Source organism: Phyllobates terribilis, unplaced genomic scaffold (genome assembly GCF_046119375.1).
Source record: "Phyllobates terribilis strain yellow unplaced genomic scaffold, ASM4611937v1 Scaffold_2__4_contigs__length_985480577, whole genome shotgun sequence".
Taxonomy (NCBI): Eukaryota; Metazoa; Chordata; class Amphibia; order Anura; family Dendrobatidae; genus Phyllobates; species Phyllobates terribilis.
Window position 1 is genome coordinate 708,268,591 of NW_027362762.1, and position 23,696 is coordinate 708,292,286.

The 23,696-nt window shown below is 43.3% G+C and overlaps 1 protein-coding gene across 2 annotated transcripts in view; it reads right to left on the bottom strand.

Annotated features, from left to right (window-relative positions):
- Positions 1-10,881: 10,881 nt before the first annotated feature.
- The window catches only part of HIPK1 (homeodomain interacting protein kinase 1), a 54,616-nt gene continuing 41,801 nt past the window's right edge, over positions 10,882-23,696 (bottom strand). For both annotated transcript variants that reach the window (XM_073667153.1, XM_073667152.1), the window contains 6 exons: positions 19,783-19,922; positions 18,921-19,097; positions 17,877-18,089; positions 17,422-17,666; positions 16,812-16,942; positions 10,882-16,599 (listed from right to left, as the gene is read on the bottom strand). In XM_073667153.1, the coding sequence (XP_073523254.1) occupies positions 16,102-16,599; positions 16,812-16,942; positions 17,422-17,666; positions 17,877-18,089; positions 18,921-19,097; positions 19,783-19,922 (1,404 nt within the window). In that variant the 3' untranslated portion in view covers positions 10,882-16,101. The remainder of the gene's footprint in view (positions 16,600-16,811; positions 16,943-17,421; positions 17,667-17,876; positions 18,090-18,920; positions 19,098-19,782; positions 19,923-23,696) is intronic.

Genomic DNA, 23,696 nt, shown 5'->3' on the forward strand with positions numbered 1-23,696 from the left:
AAGCAGGTTTGGCGACGAGAGTCTAGGATTAGACCCAGAAAGGTCTGAGTCCTGGAGGGGGTTAGTCTTGATTTTTGGAAATTTACTAACCACCCCAGCTGATGCAACACTTCCGTGACCACTAGGAGCTGACTGGAGCAGTGGGCTTCTGTTTTCCCTATTATCAAGAAGTCGTCTAAATATGGCACGATCACTACATTCTTGATCCGTAGGAAGGCTGTCACTTCTGCTATCAGTTTCGTAAATATTCTCGGGGCAATGGAGAGGCCAAAGGGTAGGGCAGCAAACTGAAAATGCCTCAGCTTCCCCTGAATAAACAGGGCTACTCTCAGATACTTCTGATACTCCGGATGGATTGGGACGTGATAATATGCGTCCTTCAAGTCTATTACAGCCATAAAGCAGTTGCGATGTAAGAGCTTCACTGCCGAGCTTACTGACTCCATCTTGAAAGTTTGGTTTTCTACTACTTGGTTCAGACTCCTGAGGTTGATGATGGTCCTTAAGGACCCGTTTGTTTTTTTTATCATGAATAGTGGGGAATAGAACCCCCTCCCTCTCTGTGTTCTGGTACTTCGAGAAGGACCTGCTTTCCTACTAACTCTAACACTTCTGTTTCCAGGGCTAATTGTTCTTCCTGGACCTTTCGTAGGGGCGTAACCACAAAGGTCCGCCAGGGGGTCTGGCTGAACCGGATCTTCAGGCCCCCACTGATAATTTTCAGAATCCAGGGGTTTGCTGTTATCGCATCCCAAGCTGGAAGAAAGTGGGAAAGCCTTCCACCCACTTCCAGCCTGGCGTCATTGGGAGGATCTCTTCGAACTCGAGGATGGTCCTCCAAACATGTAGCCCGATTCTTTTTTGGACTTGGCTTCCCATTTCTTTTTGTCTCCCGGAGGACGACCCCGGTTAAATTTTCTCCTCCGAAAACTAAATCTTCTTGGTTCCCCCGAAAATCCCGGTAACCCTTTGGTTTTATCGCCTGCTTTTTCCAACAGGTCTTCTAACTTTTGGCCAAACAGGAGTCTACCATCACATGGGAGGGAGCACAGTTTCTGTTTCGAAGGTAGGTCGCCTGGGCAACCTTTGAGCCACAAGGCCCGCCTGGTAGCGTTGGATAGTCCCGCTGCCCTAGCTGACAGTCTAACCGAGTCAGCTGAAGAGTCGGCCAGGAAGGCCGATGCTGTTTGTATTAGAGGTAGCTCTGCAAGTATTGCCTGTCTGGAGACCTTTTTATCTTTAAGCTGGTCTTCCAGCTGTTGGAGCCACACCATCAAGGACCTCGCCACACAGGTGCTAGCCACCGCTGGTTTTAGGCCACCTGCCGCCGCCTCCCACGTGTGGCGCAGGAAGGAGTCAGCTCTTTTATCCAGGGCATCTTTTAGGACGCCAGAGTCCTCCAAGGGCAGGGAAGATCTTTTCGATGACCTTGCCACAGTCCCGTCCACCTTGGGGATCTTATCCCAAGGTTCCGCATCCTTCTCTTCGAAGGGGTACCTTCTTTTGGAGAAGGAGGGTAAAGCCCCTGATCTCTCAGGTCTCCTCCACTCCCGGTCAATGAGGCCCTGAATCTTACTGTTAACCGGAAATGAGCGTCTCTTCTTCTCTCCCAAGCCCGCAAACATGATGTCCTCCCGGGATTTAGATGCTCTCTCTTCCTCCAGACCCATGGTTGATCTTACTGCCCTAACCAGTCTGTCTGTATTCTCAATGGGGAAGCAGGGTCTACCGCCCCCCGATGAGGAAGAGGACGATGAATCCCACTGCTCCTCGGACTGGGAGGAATTAGAGACGGGGGAAACCTCTCTACGGGGCCTTTTCTTCCCTCTAAGGAACCCTTTCAGGGACCCCTGAACTTCTGCATGTACTATGGACTTTAAATCTGCAGCAAAATCCCGGGAATTCTCAGCTATGGTTTTGGTCACACAGCCCTGGCAAAGTGGTTTCTGCCACTCTACTGAGAGAGAAGCTTGGCAAAGGGCACACATTTTATGCTTTTTCTTGGCACTACTCTTCTTAGGCTTCTAAAAAAAGGAAGCACATAAGAGACTTCCCGTTATTAACCAGTGACATTCACGAAGCTCACTCACCCTCGGAGGTCACAAACGGGTACCGGATTCGGAGGCTGTCGCGGAACCGATGATTCCATTCTGGATGGTCCCGAGGCACTCGAAGCCTTACTCCTGCGGCTGCCACTACGATTACTCGAGCGGCTGTCTGTATACGATGCATCCCTCTGCTTTTTCTGTTGCTGAGGTGGGGGGGTAAGCTGCTGCTGCTCCTGGCTATCTGGATCAGCCATGTCTCAGAAGCGCACCACGCTTCCAGGATAGCTCCCCCCCCTTAAATATAGGGCCATCCAGCCTCCTCCGGTATGTGGGCCCTCCCCCTTCCTCAGGCCGGAGCTCCGTTGAAAAAAAAAAAAAAATAAATAAAAAACCGGCCTGGGACGCTCCGATGGGCGCCGCCATCTTGGATCGGCGCCGCCTCCTGACATCACCCAGCGCGCCGCTCCCAGCGTGCCCTGCGCCGTGACGTCAGGCGCGTCACACCCGGAAGCGTTCCACACTGCAGGGGGAGGACGGCGCCGCGGTCTCCGGGAGGACAGAGCCTACCTCACCGCGTGCGCCCCGCTCGGCGCAGAGACCCCAGGGGAAGCTGCGGACGGCGCTTCTGGGATACTGAACCCGGTGCACAGGCCAGTGCCCGCTCTTCCACACCGGGACAGCCCCAGGTAAGTCTTCTTTCTTCCAGACAGGTTCCCCATCAAGGACAGGAAACCAACTGAAGCGAGGGAGAGGTACCGCCCTTTTATTTCAGACGGTTTCCTGTCCTTGGTGGGGCGGATCCTCTCTCAAGGTGTGCTGTCATGGGGGAGGGGAAAAAAGTGCTTGGGCTGTTGTACTCCCGCAGTCTGGTGACCTTGATCAGAGCTACCCTTCGACACCAGTTGATCCCTTCCAAAACTGTGGGCGTTCGGTGCCTCCATGGTGACACCAAGGACTATCCCGTGGCCACAGTGATGTGGTGCCCAGTCCCATGAAGTCGGGGTAGTGAAGGGCCTGATATACCCTGTCATATTGAACCGTGATTTTTCCTTATTTTGAGACTTGTGGGGGAAAGGAACTGGACTAACAAGCATGGGGAAAAGCCAGGTCCTTGGAGAAGAATCCCTGACGAAGTTTCAGGTGGAGGAGTTCCCACTGTGCATCCTTGCCGGTGACGAGGGTGAGACGGTGACCGATGAGACCAACCTCCCTGAGTTAGATATGTCCGGAGAGAACTTTGGGACTGCTCAAGTTCGAGACCTGACCTTAAAGGGGGCTTTTGACCAGGTTACTGTATGTAATGGGGCTTCCCAAGAGCCGGGGGCCAACACCAGATTCCTCCACTTTGCAATGCAGGGGGAGTTGCTATATCGGGTGGCCAAACTAAGGGGTGGTGAGATAGTGGAACAGCTGTTAAGGCCCCGTCACACATAACAAGATCGCTAGCGAGATCGTTGATGCGTCACGGTTTTCGTGACGCAATAGCGATGTCGCTAGTGATCTCGTTATGTCTGACAGGTAGCAACGATCAGGCCCCTGCTGTGAGATCGCTGATCGTTATAAAGCTTCCTGGACCATTCCTGGGTCGTTGTGCTCCCGCTGGGCAGTGTGCATCGCTGTATTTGACACCTTATCAACGACCTCGTTAGCGATTCAGAACGGAGACACGTAGGCGTGCATAAATTGGACTTTTCCGCGCCCCTCGTCCCCGATTGGTGGTCGCTACTGCGTCCTTGTTTTTTGGATCCCACCAGTGTTCTCCGGCTGTGACTCCACTTTGAAGAAATCAGACCTCTTTAGCGAGGTAGGTATTGTTTCGGGTCTCAAATGAGTTTCCATTTTTAATTCATTTATAGGACATCTACCAATTATCTGCTATCATTGCTCTTCAGGGAGGGAGGGCTTGGCTTCTATCTGTATATATATGCTTTTGCATGGGCAGATATTTTAGGGGTCTCGTGCACACACACACCCACACAGCACGTTTTCTGACACGCTGTCCTGACCAACCGCTTCAGAGTTTTTCACATGCCAATTAACATGAAGCTTAAATCAATAGACTCTGTTGTTTTGGCCTGTTGCACGCTTCACAACTTTCTTCGTAGACGTGATGCAATTACGTACTGTCCGCCTGGTTTCGTGGACTCTGTGGACCTAGCCAATGGGGAAGTGGAGCTCGGTGAATGGCGTGCAAACGATCCTGCAATTGCAGGCCTTCAACCAGTGGGACATGGCAGAAACACCCATGATGCGAAGAACAGCCGCGACAACTACTGCCAGTATTTTAACGGTCCTGATGCTGTTCCTTGGCAGCATCAGAACCTATAGTGGGCAACTACTCATGTTTCTACACTACTGACATTTCTGTACTGATGTGTCTAATAAACTGTGTGTTCTACTATGCAAAAGCTTTGTTTCTCATTCTTTCAGTAGTAGCAGTAGTCACCGCAGTAAGCAGTCCATATATATATATACATATGTATACACATGCGTATACAGATACATACATACACACATACATACATACATACACGCATATACATTCGTGTACTCGTATGTAAACAGATTCATCCATGTACTCATACATATTTTTAAGTACATAAATATATACACACACACTCATATACACATACGTATACAGATAACTATATATACACATACATACTCTCAAACATACAGATATGCATACACATAAATGGCCATTTACATCTCTATATATATATTCATATAAATATATGGACATCCATACATCTGTACAGGAACAATGCACACACCAGTGTTCCCATCTGACCGGAGATGCAGTAGCGATCCCATCTGACCGGAGACGCAGTAGCAATGTTAAACCAAGGCCGCCAATCAGAACGCAGTAGCGTCCACCAATCGGAGATGAGGGGCGCGGAAAAGTGATTTTATGCACGCCTTTGTGACACAGTACAGTCCCTATCAAGGTGTGGATCGTTGAAATAGCTGCTGTGTGAAAGCGTCCCAACGACCACCGAGATCGTTAGTTAGATCGCTGGGGTGGTCTAAATCGTTGGGAAGTTCTGCATGTTTGACAACTCCCCAGCGATCACGAAACGACTCTCCAGCGATCCCAAAACCGTGACGCACTAACGATCTCGCTAGCGATCTCGTTATGTGTGACGGGACCTTTAGTGTCGGGGCCATACAGACAGATGGTACTAGATATGGCCCATTCACATGTTCTGGGAGGACACCTAGGGGTCGAGAGGATTCAGGAGAGGATACTGAGAAGGTTTTATTGGCCAGGGTGTTACCAAGAAGTTCAAAACTATTGTAGGTCCTGCCCCACCTGCCAAATAACTGCTCCCTTCTCCCACTGCCGTAGCCCCTTAGTCCCACTACCTGTGATAGAAGTTCCCTTTGAGAGGATTGCCATGGACCTCGTGGACCCCTTAGTTAAATCAGCTCAGGGCCATCAATATATCCTGGTTGTCATGGACTATGAAACCCGGTACCCTGAAGTGGTTCCCCTTAGGAACTCGTCCAGTAAAAGTATAGCCCGAGAGCTGGTCCATATTTTTGCTCGGACAGGTCTGCCAAAAGAGATTCTGACAGACCAAGGAACCCCCTTCATGAGCAAGGTGATGAAGGAGCTTTGCAGAGTCCTTCAGATAACTCAGATTCGGACTTCGGTTTATCATCCACAGACGGATAGCCTAGTGGAACATTTCAACAAGACCTTAAAGGCAATGCTCAAGAAGGTCATTGAAAAGGATGGGCAAGACTGGGACTACCTGCTCCCATTTCTGCTTTTCCCGGTCAGAGAAGTTCCTCAAGCCTCCACTGGCTTCTCTCCGTTTGAGCTCCTATATGGGCGGCATCCAAGAGGTCTCCTAGACATCGCCAAGGAAACTTGGGAGGTCAAAGTCACGCCACACCGGAGTATCATCGAACATGTCGCCCAGTTACAGGAGAGAATGTCCAAGGTGATGCCCATCGTGAAGGAACATCTCCTCCAGGCGCAGGAAGCCCAGGCGAGGGTATATAACCGGTCGGCGAGACTAAGACAGTTCCAGCCCGGGGACCGTGTTTTGGTGCCAATCCCTACCGTCGAGAGCAAGTTCCTTGCCCAATGGCAAGGTCCGTACGAGGTGGTGGAGAAAGTCAGCGAGGTTAATTATAAAGTCCACCAGCCTGACCGAAGAAAGCCGCATCAAATATATCATGTGAACTTGCTCAAGCCGTGGCTGGACCGGGAACCTGTGGAAACTCCTTGCCTGGGAGCCGCACCAGAAGGCAAGGTGGAGGAGGTCACTATTGCAAAGATTCTATCACCGGCCCAGAAGCAACAAGGTCGAGAATTACTACAGCGGAATCGGGAGCTGTTCTCAGAGTTGCCGGGGCATACTCAGGTGGTAGAGCATAACGTGCTAGCAGAGCCGTACGAACGAGTGAATCTGACGCCTTATTGGATTCCGGAAGCACGCCGGGAGGTGATCTCGGCTGAGGTGAAGAGGATATTAGACCTCGGGGTAATAAGAGTCAAAGAGTGGGTGGTCGAGCCCAATCGTCCTCGTGCCGAAACCCAATGGAGAATGGAGGTTTTGTAATGACTACCGCCGGTTGAATGTGGTATCCAAGTGTGACGCGTACCCGAGGCCCCGCATCGACGAACTCATCGAGAGGCTTGGACCGGCGAGGTACATCACCACTCTTGACCTGACGAAGGGCTACTGGCAGATCCCCATGTCCCAGACGGCTAAGGAGAAGACGGCTTTCTCAACACCCGATGGGTGTTTTCAATATACGTGGATGCCGTTCGGACTACAGGGGGCCCCTGCCACTTTCCAGAGGGCTATGGATCGGATCCTAGCCCCACATAAGAAGTATGCCGCAGCCTACCTTGACGACATTGTGGTCTTTAGCCCAGACTGGGCTAGTCACCTACCTAAACTACAGGCCGTTCTGGAGGCGCTAAGGAAGGCGGGATTTACCATAAATCTGAGAAAGTGTGCTATCGGAAAAGAGGAGGCCAAGTACTTGGGCTATGTCGTTGGGAGAGGCGAAATAAAGCAGCAAATCAAGAAAGTGGAGGGAATTCAAACCTGGCCACAACCGCTCTCGAAGAAGCAGATGAGAGCGTTCCTGGGAATCGTGGGATATTACCGTCGGTTTATCCCGAATTTCGCCATGATGGCCACTCCACTAACCACTCTTCAGACACCCAGGGATAAGGCAGATGCGGCACTCCCGGACTTCTTATACTACTTAGTTGGCCAACTTCGCTTTCTACTACACTGGGAAAGCAGATCATTTGCCTAATTCTGAACACCACCTTGCACACGGAGTCTTCAGAATCTATTTGGGGTGGGGGTGAATCTTTGAGGCACCAGAGCAATACTCATGCTACTTCTTGCCAATTTTCAGACTTGCAATTCAAATGTGTAGAGACACCAAAGATTTTTTTCAATTCAAGGACACAGTAGTAGAGTTCTTCTTATGGTATAACAATGCTCTTTCCGAATTGCTACATTCCCAACATGCCCAGTTTTGGTCAAACTTAGGGGTCTAGACTCTGGCACAGGTATACAGTACAAACCAAAAGTTTGGACACCCCTTCTCATTTAAAGATTTTTCTGTATTTTCATGACTTTGAAAATTGTACATTCACACTGAAGGCATCAAAACTATGAATTAACACATGTGGAATTATATACTTAACAAAAAAGTGTGAAACAACTGAAAATATGTCTTATATTCTAGGTTCTTCAAAGTAGCCACCTTTTGCTTTGCTGACTGCTTTGCACACTCTTGATGAGCTTCAAGAGGTAGTCACCGGAAATGGTTTTCACTTCACAGGTGTGTCCTGTCAGGTTTAATATGTGGGATTTCTTGCCTTATAAATGGGGTTGGGACCTTCAGCTCGTCTGCATTGTTGGGTCTGGTGTCTTATCTTCCTCTTGACAACACCCCATAGATTTTCTATTGGGTTAAGATCAGGCGAGTTTGATGGCCAATCAAGCACAGTGACTGTTGTTTTTAAACCAGGTATTGGTACTTTTCGCAGGTGCCAAGTCCTGCTGGAGAATGAAATTTCCATCTCCAAAAAGCTTGTCGGCAGAGGGAAGCATTAAGTGCTCTAAAATCTCCTGGTAGACAGCTGCGCTGACTTTGGTCTTGAAAAAACACAGTTGACCTTCACCAGCAGATGACATGGCTCCCCAAACCATCACTGATTGTGGAAACTTCACACTAGACCTCAAGCAGCTAGGATTGTGTGCCCCTCCACTCTTCGAGACTCTGGAACCTTGATTTCCAAATGAAATGCACAATTTACTTTCATCTGAAAACACCTTGGACCACTGAGCAACAGTCCAGGTCTCCTCCTTGGCCCAGGTAAGACGCTTCTGGCATTGTATATTGGTCATGAGTGGCTTGACACAAGGAATGCTACACTTGTAGCCCATGTCTTGGATACGTCTGTGTGTGGTGGCTCTTAAAGAAATGGCTCCAGCAGCAGTCCACTCCTTGTGAATCTCCCCCAAATTTTTGAATGGCCTTTTCTTAACAACCCTTTTAAGACTGCGGTTATCCCAGGAGCTTGTGCACCTTTTTCTGCCACACTTTTTCCTTCTACTCAACTTTCCATTAATATGCTTGGATACAGCACTCTGAACAGCCAGCTTCTTTAGCAATGATCTTTTGTGGCTTACCCTCCTTATGGAGTGTGACAATGACTGCATTCTGGACATCTGTCAAGTCAGCAGTCTTTCCCATGATTGTGGAGCCTACTGACACAGACTAAGGGACCTTTTTAAATGGATGGGAAGCCTTTGCAGGTGTTTTTTTGCTAATTATTCTAATTTACTGAGATAATGACTTGTGTTTTCATTGGCTGTAAGCCATAATCAACATTAACAGAAATAAACACTTGAAATAGACCACCGTTTGTAATGACTATATAATATATGAGGTTCACTTTTTGGATTGAATAACTGAAATTAATTTTGATATTTTAATTTTGTGAGAAGCACCTGTATTTCATGTTTGCATACTTTGCGTTGCAGAGTGCAACTATGTGTTAGTTGTATATGGAGATTGCTGCTCTTAGTAAGCACGTGTACACACCGATTTCTTGTTTTGGATGTGTCAGGTCTTTTTGTTTATATGCATTGCCTTCTGACCGAGCACTTTGCCGCTAAGCCACAGGCGGTTTTAATTACAGCAGGATCTTACCTTCCCATTCACACACAGACTTCAGTCTCTAATATAGGATACACATTGGTAGGTCCTGGTAAAGAGAAACATCTTACCGTGGCCATCAGGTACATATAAATTGGTTAATTTATGTGCTAAGATTTCAGTTATTTCTATTTTCTAGAGCAGTAATGCCATTCAAATTTCATATATTTCATGTTCACATACTTAAAGTAGCACTCTGCAACACTACTTTAGTTAATAGACATGGTCCTCAACTTTGATAAGGTGTGGAAGCTTTGTTTGATTCCTCCTTGACTCACATTAGTACCCATACGATAGAGTGTACCCACACGATAGAGTATTCTCGCACGATAGAGTGTGATATTTGGTGCCTGACATGGGAGTTTTAGGCTGTGTGTGCACGATCAGGAATTGCTTGCAGAACCTTCTGCACGGTTCTCCACCTCTTGGCAGCAAAAAATGCTACAGAAAAATCGGCAGCGTTTTCATGCTTTTTTTCCCCAATGCATTGTATTGGAAAAATGCAGGCCAAAACGCACAAAGAATGGACATGCTGGTTCTTTTTCTGCACTAGAAATTCAGTCAGGAAAAAACCTGATTATGTGACCAGATCTTGCAAAACCTCAGAAAGTCATGGGATTAGGTTTGCAATGTGTTTTTTTTGGCCCATTTCTGCGCAGAAAAAGACGTACCAAAAATGCACCGTGTGCACATAGCCTTATGCTTTTGATTAATTATGTCCCATGGTATGTTAAAAGGAAAGGTTAAATTTGACAGACCGTATAAATGAGCAATGAGAAATGTTTGTTCTTTTGATAGATGATGCAACCTTATTATGTTGTACAATCTTCACTAAAACAAGTTTAAAAAAAATAGGTTACCGAACAATGGTTTGTACAGGAGCCAAGTGCTAATAATTTATATGTGGCATCGCAACTAATGCTAGAAGTGGGAGCAGAATCAGTGATCATCCTTTAGTAGCTTTGTGCCATGACTAGCTCTGGTATAACCATGGATCCAAAAGGGTCTCCTCTTTGAGGGAGCCCAGCAGCAGATGCAGTCTCTTTTGCAATGCTGCTTTCCATATGTGCAGAAGAGTTCGAACAGCCCTAAAACAGATTTATAGCACCTGGGAAGGCAAAAAAAAATAAATAAAAAAGTAAAAATTTCTTATAGAAGTAGCTGATTTTAAAGGGAATTTGTCATTTGTTTCATGCTGTCAGACCAACAGGCAGCTAAATTAGAGCCTGGCTAATCCATTGGAGCCAGGCATGTTTTACTCTGAACTGCTGCCATGTTTGAGAAGAGATTGAAAAGCTGGCCAACAACTATATGGAGAGAGTACAGCCCCAGTTGGGTCAGTGTGTGGGCAAAAAGCAGACACCTGTCAATCAACTGGAGAAGGTGGCCGAGCATGGCATTGGACTAGTCGGATCTCTTCCTATAGTCTGCTTTTCAAACTAGGTTTCCTTTGGACCACCACAGCATTCCAGAATAAAATGGTCTAATAGTACAGCCAGGCTCAGATCCATGCTGCATGTGGTCAAGACAGCATTGATCTAATGACCGGTTCACTTGGAGGAGATTTAATGTGTTTCATAATTTTCAATAAAGACAGCCGAGACAAAGCAATAAAGAAAAATTACCCCTCTTTATTGATGCATTTCAATTGCTAAACAATTTGCCGTATGACGTAGAAAATACATAAAATACAAGCTACTTTGTAAAACCAAAGACAAAACATTGAATCCAATGATAAACTAGGTTTTCACAATGGACCCTTCTCCCATATAGTTAGTAATAAATTTTAAATATCTATTTTTTTCATGTTTTCTTACAACTGATATTACATAACCCTCAGAACACCGGTAACAAACAGATCAATAAATCTCAAGGAGCCAAGCTTATCACCCCTTAGAGAAATATATTTATATAAAAAAAAATAAAAAAAATAAAAGGAAAAATGAATAAGAAGCACAATCATAAAATATGAATTGTTAGGTTCCAACACAGCAACTAGCATATCAAACAATTCTTAAGAAAAAAAAACACATTGATATATCAATGATTAAAAGCAAAAACACTAATATACGGTAGATTACACACTGCTACATGTAGTGATCAACAAAGCTAAAACCAAGAAGTGGGTGAAAGAAAAAGGGTTACTTTTAGTAGTAGGTTATGCAATGCAAGAATGTTTATTATAGGAATTAGGAATGTTTTATTTTTCATGTTACTGATACAATCCCCTTTGGATAACGCAGACAATTGTAATTATTTGTGCCGCCTAAGATGTTAGCAGAGTTAATATAAGAATAGCTTCAGTGTTCACTATAAAATAGCTACTAAAAATGGGGGATAGGGGACAATCATAAGACAACTTGATTACCCAATACATAATGTCCTGTCTTAAAGGTTAAATAAATTGTAAAAGCTTTATGGGATTCTAACAGACTTTGGAAACCTAATCTACACAGTAAACAAGAAAAATAAAGATATAAAAAGGATAGCCTATCCTATGGCGCTATACAGTCAATACAGGGTGCCTAACAAAGCCATGAATATGTACAGCATGATAGCCAAGATCAAAGAGTCCACGCCATCTTACATTACACTTGGAAGAATCTCACAGAAATCCTGCTGTGTTTCACCTCTTCCTTATAAGGATGCTTCACCTGCACTCAAATACAAAGGTTGCAAGGATTATCTATTGAGCGCGCAGATTAAACAAGGTGGTAGACAACCTTTTTGGCAGTGTATTAACTTTCTAACATTTCATCGCCTTATCCCTGAATTTTATAGCTGCAGTAAACTGCAGGTGCTGATAACCTATGAAAAAAAATACATAAGCGCCTTAGGGAGAAGATAATCTGGTAAAACACCAACATCTTGGGAGTTCTTAATGTGCAAATGAGAATCCACAGTGTATTAAGCTATATCTATGCACATTTACCCAGAGGCTGTGTCCTTTAATACTTATCAGCAGTGAGAAAAGCCAAGATGTATTGACAGACCTTATGGGAGAGTGATACTGCACCATGGGCAAAAGATTGTGTCAAACCAAGTAACTATAGAACACATGGGTGGTGCCATAAGCGGCTAAATAACTTGTGCAAGTAGAAACGTTGGACTTGCCTAGAGAAACACTAGAACTCCCAGGTTTGCATTCACATGCTCTCTATGATGACATGAATTACTGGTATGCTAGCAATGGCCCATCGTACCAGTCAGCACAATACATATACTACACTAAGCCTTCTTTGGTATAGCATCCTATAACTAGCCTGTATATATAGTCTCACAAATAATTTTACTGATTGACAAGCACAAGGTCTGGTTATAGGGAGAATATAAAGTCCAGGGGGAGGATGGGAGCTGGGGAAATTGCATGAGTGAATTAAATGATTCACTATTAAAACCTACATTAACTGATCCAAGATGTGAAATGCTTATCTACAACACTTAACAGTTTGTGTGCCTGTCAGAAGCAACAACTGCTTGACGCCTCGGTATGTTTACTACTAGAGGGGCAAAAAACGCAAAATGACAGCTCTCGAATATTAGCCCAGCACTACGGTTCCCTAGCCTTATTCGACTCTTGCGTCTAGGTTTAAGGAATTGCTTTTATTCAAATGGGGCTTGCCAGCCCTATAAGGCAAGCATACTGTAAACTAATCACTACGTTGGCATTTAAGGCACTACATTAAGTGGACATACATGAAACAAGAATTCACCATACATACCTGTGCAAAAAAACTCAGATTTACTTTAACATACTCACAACTACGTGAGTACATTTCAAACTTTTTTCCATATATATACTTTTATATATTCGATATAATCAGTGCTACAGTGATCATTTCTAACCGATTCACATACATTCCCACAATTTATTTTGGTTTACAAACAAAAAGGAGGAAATTAAAACTTCAAAAACTATGTGTATATATACATAGATATATTAAAAAACAAAACAAAAAAACCCTACCCACCTACATACATCATCCGTGGAAACTGAGACACAAGTACAGATAGATTCAAGTATCATCACTAACAGTTCGGAAAACAAAGACACCAAATTGAAAACTTCAGATGCACTGGCAAGAATAGTGCCAATGCTGGAAAAGCTTTGCTTACTTTGAATTCCAGAAGTTACATTTTTATGTAAAATATGAAAACACCACAAAATTTCTAAAATAGTCTGAAATTCAGTAAGAAATGTAAAAATGAAAAGGTTCTTTTTGCCTTCCAGCTTTTACCAAAAAGGAAGCAAAAATTTAAATATACATATTTATTAATATATGTAGGTGACAAGAAGCATGCTAGAATGAGCAGGAGTGACTACAAGATCAATTTCCATGGTATACACCAAAAAAAAGATCAGACTCATGCATGTAGTCTTACAACTATCACCCATCTGAAATGACACCATCTAATGAAATAACTTCAAAATAAGCCCCACAACAGAACTGCAATATATACTATAAGTTTGGTGTCAGATGGTCTTGAGATATTAAACTAAAAGACCATTCATAATCTTTTTGGGGAGGGGGTGGAAGTGGGTTTTATAATCAAGTTATACTGAAGTTCAAAGTGAGCCCTACGATCTGGAGATGTGAAATTCCTTATGCTCAATTTTAAAAAGGCTTGTCCCGATAAAGTTCTTGGTTACTTTTGAAAAACGTGAAGACTGAAAAATGAGAAAAAAAAAACACCCAACACCACAAACTAGTGTACTTTATTAAATGGGTCCCAGTGTTCACATTTTTCGATCCAGACAAGTCCACTTGTGTTCTGGTTCAGCTCTGTTTATTAGCTAAGCAGCCCACTTTGGTCACTGCAGCAGCTGGCTGAATGAAGGCAACTTGGCTATTGAATGGAGCTACACAACCAGCCTGCTCCATACATAGCTAGTTTATTAACTTGGCCAGCCCCCTTCACTCACTGCTCCAAGTTAGAGTTAGCCCCTCCATCATACAAGTCGACATGGAGGAAGCTCTTTTGTATCAGAACAGATGTGGATTTGCCTGGATCGCGAGGCAAGGTCTAAAATAAGGACACTGGTGCCCAACTCATCAGGTCATTGATACAGAAGTGTGGAAGTGACTGTGGGACAAGTGAAGGTAGAAGGACAACCAAGAAAAGAGGTCCTAAATCATAAAAATTATATTATAATATATATAAAAAAAAAACAGAACACCTTACTAGTATACTTTAGGCCAATTTGAGAACTTTACAGCTCATGGGACAAACTTTTTAAAAGGGGTTGTCTGGGACCCATATTAAAAACCTAGTCTGTTATTTCATCCAATTAACATGCATGACTAAGTGGGGCCATACACAATGTGCCAAAAAGTGGTCCACGCACAGAAAAAACACCTATGGATTAAACGGTATCTACACTTTTACAAAAAAAAAACAGGTTTTATTGCTCCAATACATCCAAGCTAAAGATTGAAGCAACTCCGCAATTTCCTGCCATTGTGGCCACAACTTTGATGAAGACTTTTCTGCCCCATTCATTGACTAAAATCAAGCCTTGTATAGCCGGATCTTGCAGCCATGGCTCATCCAACTTTCCTGACCACACGTGTAGTCCGTAATGGAGATACATGGTCTGCCTAAAAGCTGTGCACAAAAACGCTAAAATAAAAACCTATGTATACTTGTGAAATTGCCTTACGAAAAAGTAAAAGTTTACATATCATTTAGTATCGTGTTAACGGCTTCCTGGAAACTTCAGTACAGGTAGGTGCAATTTATACTTTTGGGATAAGCCACCCTTCAGATGTTTTAACTATGATACAAAAAGGGGGAAGCGCTACTTAAGTTAAGCAAACCAAAGTGGTGTTGTAATTGGCCACTTGTACGTCTTGCATTCACCCTGACAAAGGTAATATATTGCACCTATGTACCGACACGTAGCAGCAAAAGATTAGATCTGTGGTCAGTTACAGAAGGGGCCACTAGCTAAGCAAACCTATTGCTGCACTGGTGCCTTAGTAAGAACTTACCCCATGAGAGTACTTAGCAACAGGCTTAATGTTCTCTGTGCGAACCATATATGCTGCTACGTACTTATACATGTTGTCACGACGTGTCACTGTTTCATGCTAGATTCCTTTGTACACCCAAAAAAATTAAATGAATAAATCAAGTTCTTTAAAAGGACTAATAACATATTGCTACAGCTACGAGTCACACAAATTGTTTTATGAAGACAAAAAAAAAAAAAATGAAGGGAAATTGCATAATATTCAGTGTTTTATGTATATCCACTGAAAAAAAATTCACACACACAGCAACAAGTTTTAGAAGCAGCTATTACCATAAAAATACTTTGTGGGAAGCAAAGAAATCAGTTAAAAGCAGTCTAAAATAATCATACTAACAATAAAACCTTAACGTTGCATCCTAGTAACTACTGATTAAGAGTGTAAAATCAAAAGCGGTCGCAATACTTCATTTATCACACAAGAGATTGAGCTTCTATGAAAAAGAAAAAATTATAAAAAAAAAAAATCAAAACTTAACAGGAGCTAAAACATTTGATCTAAAATACTAAAAAGGATAAAATACAAAAAACAGTGGATAATGTTATTGCAGTCCACAGCCATCCGTCTCCGGCAGAAGAGACCCGACTCGCCAGCAATGCAGTTTCAACACTCAGGACCGATGCGGGAGGGCGCTACAAGACGCGTGATACACAAAACCACAGAATGAATTAACACTGAACAAGCTTAATGTGACTACAACAATGCAGTCATTAAGGAAGAGCCCCTTTTCCTCCAAGCGTGCTTCTAGCAAATCTTGCTGTATAACAGTCAAGTCTTTAGAAAAAAAGAAAAAATTTATTCCAGATTCTGGATTATAGGTAGCTGTACTGGTTGATATTTGTCGGACTTAAAGGATATCCAGTGTAAATCGCAGAACCCCTAGAGGCATTGATGTATGACTGGGTGGCAAATTGGTGAGGATACTGTGCCGGAGCCACATTGGCAGAGGCTAGCAAGCTAGGTCCCACGCTGACTGGGACCTGATGGACCAGAGTACTAGGATGGGTCGCATATGTTGTGTGCCTGGAGGAGCCCTGAGGGGAGAACAGATGAGCTATCGATGTAGTAGACCCCAGGGATGCAGCAGTGGTGGGAGCATACGTATACATATGAGGCTGGCTTGTTAGGTGGCTGGTGGCTGACACAGCGGCAGCAAGGTGAGGGTGCACAGACGAATGCAATGGACTACTGTGCTGGAAAGTGAAAGGTGCCTGAGAAATCGATGGGAGTGGAGCGACATAGGCTTGCTGTCTGCGAGGAGCAGGATTTATGCTTCGTTCTTGGGATCCCATGGAGGCAGACTGCTGGTTCTGAAATATTAAAATAGACGAGTATTATGAGTGGTGAAGTTTTGGATCATGTCTTTTGTGTAGAAAATTACAAGTCAAATCAGTTTAAAAGGTAAATTGAGTAATAGCATAAAAAAGTGTGAGGTCTGCACATAATTAAACCTTTCTGGTCAGACCCCAGTAGACAAGGGTGAAGAGGTGATCTATAAAATATGAAGAAAGCAGATGACTACCTGACTGAGGTTGAGGGGCTGCACTCCATTTACCATACGCTGGGAACGATAGTTTGCTTGGGAGATGCAACTACTAGATTGTCCACTGGAAGATGTAGAAGTTTTTAACTTTCCAGAATTACCTAGAATACCTGAATGGAGGGAAAACAAAACTATTTTTTGTTGGTATTTAAATGCAAGAATCATTTTTTTAAAGTTTATCTTTATATCGTTTACCCACAGACCAAGTATGTACTTTTTTAAATTTCTTTATTTGAACCACCCAACCTTATTTAATCAGTCTCCTATAAAAACAAGCCACAAACTAGACTTCATAAGAGTACCATAATGGCAGCTCACGGCAACACAATTATCATAGGCGTAGCTGATGATCGGTGAAATGGCATTTTAAATGCTGCTGTCAGAATGACAATGGGTCTGCTCCACTCACTGCTGATCGAGGCAAGCATCTACTGTGAATGAAGGCTCAGCTTTTGAGTTTGCACCAAAAACAGGGACCAAACATTGGACATCCTGACACTAAACGTACTTGTAAGTGGTTAACATGTAATTTAACATTGAAGATGCAAAGATATAAAGCCATATGTAAAAAATGAGCTAAAAAACACACCTGACAAATGGTTGTCCAGACTACAATCATGAGGTTGAGTCTTTAATGGCGGGACAATAATTGTACGTGAACTAGAACTCTGTGTGTGGTGTCCTCTGCTGCCTGGAACTTCAAAAACTCCATTTACTCCATTGAGAGTAGACAGGTGGTCTGCCAAATATGGGCTACTGACAGAAGAGTCTGAATCTGGAGAGTCATTGACCGTGACATAGCTGATGACGTTGGACCGCATCTTCATACCAGAGCTATGAGGGGGGAGAAAGTCAATAAAATGTTAGTGTCGAGGCTTGTGCGCAAGACATTTCAGTAAAATTGTGACACTGCAGTTTTGGCTTTAATTATGGAAAAATAGGAATATGTAAAAGTGTCAAACATACTGCTGAAGTTCTCCTTCATTTAGATTGCATAAGCCAAAACGCTCAGCTGGAATTGTGAAGACACCCTGCCATGATTACCTTACTGGCTTGTACTTGCTGTCCTCCTCCTCATCCGTGTCACTGCGGATAGTAATAACACTCACAGGAGGGCTGGGAGTATCAGGGATCACAATGGGCTGTCGCTGCTCTTGGATTGGGAGGAGATGGTTGTATGAAGTGGAGGCATGGAGAGGGCTGCTTCCTATTATTGAATACACTTGGGATGGGAGGACGTCCAAAGCAGACAGGGTCCTGTAAATATAAGTAGTCAGGATTAATGAAAGTAGTGAAATCCTGGATCAGGTTTTAGAGAGACCATCAGACTGAAAGTGACAGTGGTAGGAGATACTCCGCTCTTACTGTGCCTGCATGAGAAGAGAAGCCAGTCCCCAGTGCTAGAGCAAGGAATATTACACACCTCATCGTTTCTATAGTGCAGGGGTGGGTTGGGGTAAGTGATACCAGGTGAGGGTGGGGGGCTGTCAGAAAACTAATGCAGGGGGTCCAGCACTTGCCTATAGTAACCAATCAGGTTGAAGCTTTAATTTAAAGAAAAGGCCTTGGAAAACGTCTGCTCGGCCTCCACATGCTGTCAAGGAATGAGTAGATACCAGTTATAACACGGCTACTATCAAGCCTGACATTGTGACCATCATATGGGCCTGTTCACACAAACATATTTTCGGTCCAAGTGCTGTCCAGGGAAACCACAGAAAGCAGTTGGTGCAATGCGATTTAATAGGGGAGCGCTGATGAGCGATTTTTATGGTCTAACTGAATGTGTGGAGAACAACCTGACAAAGCATGTCATATGGAGCCACAGATGGATGGGAGCTCTTTAGTTTCCTGTTGCATTGCAATTCTATGTAATATTAAAAGCAAACAAATAGTTTTGGAAATAACTGGCAGAAAAAAAAAAAGTAAGTTTTCCAGATGAAACTTGGAGCGATCTTTACACACTTGTGTTACCCAAAGTAAGACATTTCTGATTTTAGTATGACCACCACTAAGTACAATGTCTTTGACCTAGTACAGGAAGTATGACGGTGACCCCACGACGGTCATTTTATTTTTATTACTTACTTGGTATTTTGAGATTGTGGCTTTTTCTTTGAGGACATGTTTCCACTTTGCTGCGGTCGAACAACATGAGCAACCCCAACGTTTAGGGGCGGAGGCGCAGCCAAGGTCACGTGGTTGGCGAGTAATGACGGCTGCTGCATCAGTGCGCTGTACTGGTTCCCATGGGTATGTGCATGTCTAGAACAGGAGAGAAGAGAAGAGAAGATTTTAGATAAAAATCTATAATGCCTTAGCTGACAAAGTTTGATGCCCTATTATTGCAAGCATGAAATGCCTACAACTGCAAGCAATGGGTACCTAATAGTGATGAGTGAGCATGCTCGGTACTTGAGATTTACAAGCATGCTCGGGTGTTTTCCCAAGTATCTTCAGCATGATTAGGTGTTATGTTTGAGTCACTCTGTGCTCATGATTTGCAACTGATGGCTTTAATACATGTGAGGAATGCCTAACGGTCCCAAATCATGAGCACGGAGTGACTCAACCATAACACCTGAGCCCACTGCAAATACTCAGCAAGCACCAGAGTATGCGCGCCAAAAGGGTTAGCACAACATACTCGCTCATCACTAGTACCGAACCATTGCATGGTACCCTTTACTGATGCCCATCCACCACATACCAAGATTTTTGGGAACCAAAGAGTCAGCCGCAGATTGAATGCAATAGAAGGATGATAAATAGCCAGATATTATGTTTTAGTTGATTGTTGGACATTCTAGGAGCGGAAATGATTGATGGTCTGTTGACTGTACAGGCTTGGCATGAGATTATAAACCTATACACAATACCCCATCATCGGTAACACGGCCTGAGGGCGGCTAGACATTTCCCAAACACCATTCTGAGATGGGGAACTTGCCTCCAGTCTGTCAGCTGCTGGTTACTTCCGATAGTTTCAGGAATCACCGTTGGCTGCACAGGGTTGTGAAGGGCGACTCCAGGAAGCTGCTGCCAGGTGGATGGCAGCAAGATTTGCTGTGCTGCACCAGGCCATGCTTGCTGGAAAACACAAAAGTGGGGACAAGGTAAAAAAAAAGAATCATTTTTTTAGTTCACGTCAAACCACCTTTGTCTTAGGATCATAATCATCTTGCAGAAGAGTAAAGAAAAGGAACAGAGTAAAATCAGCTGATGAAATGGACTGTGCTGCAGAGCATGGTGTGTGACCAACCCATAAGTCACAAATCTTCTACACCTTCATTGTATCATTAATGTCCCTCAAGTGTAGCAGAAATAGGCCTGTAATAAAACAGAAGAGGCCTAGATTCTCTAAATGGCAATGACCATGAGCAGAGATTGCAAGAGCAGCAGGGCCTTGACCTACATCAAAGCTCTAGCCATAGGGCCCTCATGGCCAAAGATAATGTGCCCAGGAAGGCAGCTGTTAAATCAAGCTTGCTAATGCAAGGTAACTGATGACTTAAGGAGTGCCTGGAAAAACACTTGAAATACTATTTCTGGAGCTCTACCATTAAGCAATTCATGGTGTTGCTATGAACTCACTGACAAGGAAACAATGTCTCCTCATTAAATGTGATATCACCGTGTCTTCACTGATCACCGAGAGATGTGGAAAACATACAAGACCTTGTTATTAGAAGTTATACATTTAGACGGTGTAACCTCAGATAATGGGGAATGCTGACAGTTACAGTTCTGCACTAACTCGAGAACTAGAAATGTGGCCATTTCTTTACATAGAGGCATCCATCACAAGGTTTCATTTCTCACCATGTTCTATACGGATTCTCCAAGTGCAGAAATAAAGCCACACATTTTTATATAACTGCCTGCCATTACCACACTAGGTGTTTTTTTTGTTTTTTTTTAATATTAACTGAGCTGGTGAAAGTTTTCTGAAAGGGGGCACACTTCACTCTGGAATGTAAAATTAAAGCTGCGTCTCTGGGTATATAGAAGAAACATCCGGCAACAGCTCTGCAGCTTTACCGAGTTAGATAGCATGAGCTCAGATTTGACTATAGTGATGTCACCGCTGCAGCCAAACAGACCATGTCAGTGCAGGACCACAGTATGTCAAATATAATCTTTCAGGACTTTAGCTTTCCTGGTCCTGCACTGTCATTAGCCCAGCCTGTTTGGAGTTAAGACCACTGTTGGGTTGTCAAATATTCCATTTCCACTTGTGCTACTGGGATAGTTCTAAGCCTCGGGTAAAAAGTTTCAAGAGGCCGAAAGATACAAAACAAACTTAGGAATAAATCAAATTACTCATTCCCTACTGCTCTTGTGACACAACTTCCTCCAATTCCCCTTTGATCTCTATTCTGGCCTCCAGTGCTAGTGGTTCAAGACATGACATCGCTGTGATACTTACCCACCCAACTAAAGACTAGGATAAAAGACCAGAGGAGAACCTAGGAAGGTTTGTCAAATACCATTTTAAACTTTTGCCATCAAGAAGATGATCAAACCCTTCAATAAACCTTTATGGCCAACTAAAAGGGGCTGTCCAGTATCATTTAAAAATGGTAACAAAATACGTACTCTAATGGGCTGCAGCACCCATGTGCTTTAGGAGGGCCATCACCACCACAGCCATGTTAAACACCAGCAAGGAGCAGCAGGAAAATGGCAACGGGTGCCCAAGTACTGCTTATTCCATGAAGTGGAAGCAAATGCAGCCTTGGGAACAATGAAACTGGACAAGCCCTTCAAACAATTGTGAATGCAAAGAATTTCTAAGAATATTTATTTTCTAGGGGGATGAGAGGCAGGAATGGACAGTTCTATACTGAAATCTAATAGTTTGGTTGCTACAGCTAATATACACACACTGATAGCTTGTTGGCACAAAACCATGTAGTGCAGCACAGAAAATAATTTACAGGATTTGGAACGTACTTCTGCAAGTGACATATCCATGACTTAAAATACCTTGCTAGGAACAGTGTATTGTAAAGCAGGAAAAAATATAAAAGGAAAAAAGAAAATTCAAAAACCCAGAGGGAGAAAATAAAAAGTTTAATAAAAAAAAAAAAAAAAAAGTGTTAAATCACACCATGCTTCTTTCCAATAAGCCAAAACCTGCACAAGACAAAGCATATAGTTTAATACAGAGCAAGATCATCCCAAATGTGATGCAGAGTTCTGGCGTTCCAAGCGACGAACTGCTTCGACAAAGGAAGAACAAAATATGCAAAGCTCTGCAATGGAATAATGCAAACTTCAGCAAAAGCGGTAAAAAAGAGCAACCTAATCCATTGGCAAGCTGGCTGGTAAACTAAAGGTGAGCTAAAGTTAGATTACAAGAGAAAATCCTGTATAGCAAGACAGAATTGACAGGGCTTTAACACAATTTAGTGCTGCATATCCAGTTACTCCAATATGCACGGAAACAGGCCTTACAGTCATGAGAGGAAAGATCATGACTGGAGACGAACCCAGTGATCATCCATCTGTAGGGATTTTTTTCCACAAAGGAATTGAGCAGTCTAGTGTATGAAAAGGCATGCAAGCTGCAGAACGTCAATGGTACTTTTTTGGGATGTTTGACAAAAGCAGCAAATGTCAAGTTTACATGGGATTAAAGGCTGGGAACAACTATTCCATGGAATCCTATTTTTCAGACAGATTAAAAAATGGCTGTCGTTTAGTTTTGAATAAGGGCACAAGTGATTAAGATTTGAATACCAATTTGCTACTATGAGGATAAAAAGGAGTTTTCCAGTTTTTGGAAACTTTCACCAAGTTTTTTGGGTTTTTTTTTTTTGTTGTTTTTAAACCAAGTTGTGCTTTATTCACCCCTGCAGTGTAGATTCTCTCCCAATGCAAGTTATTGTCAGCTGAAGTGCTGTTGACAGCACTGCAGCAAATAAATGCTCAGCCAAACTGATGGTACAAGCAGCTTAGAGGTGCTGAGCTCACCGACTGGCTGCAGCACTGTCAACATGTCATCTGTACAACAAATAACACTGGGAGCAGCAGTGGAGACTCCATTCTAGACTGAGGGAGAGAGTGTTTTGTTCTGTTTTAAAATCAGCCTGGGCCATGAAACATCTGCTGGACAACACCTTTAAAACCAGAACTGCAATCACTAAAGAAAACCAGTCATCAGGATTTCATACACCACACTAATGACATTTAAGTAAAAGGTGCTCTAATACAGATTAAATTCTTACCTTTCTTATAGAAATCTGTTTTACAGTTTTAGAAAAAAAACATAATTTAAAAATTGTATGCTACTGAGTAACGTGTGCAGTGGGCACTGCACTTACAGCTCTCCTATTTCCCTATTCCCCACCCACATCATGTTTCAGTGACCTATCAGACAGAAGGCAGGCTGCAGGTGGAGAAAAGGAGAGCTGTAAGTGCAGCGCTCACCCACTGCTCCTACAACCATTAGCATAGAACATTTCAACAATGAAAGGAAAGCAGTTCATCTGCATTAAAAACACCTTTATATAGATTAGTTAGGAGTATAAATTCCTAGTGACATTTTCTGTGTCTCCATTTTCCATAAATCACACATGTTGCTGTCATGCATGAAGGTAGGAGTGAATACTAATAGATCATACAAAAACAAGGGGGAGGTTTGGAACAAAAAACTAAATGTATATTCAATGGACGATTAGTCAAGCAGTACTTGACGAGCTATTTACTTAGAGTTCATGCTTCATTAAGAAATCATGACTCATTGTAAAGAATCTGAGCCATACTGACTTAGTGTTTAATTGATCAGGAAGAATCATAATGAAAGTCACCAGTATATGCAGTGTGGAGTAATAGCATGTAATCAGCGTGGTCTTATAA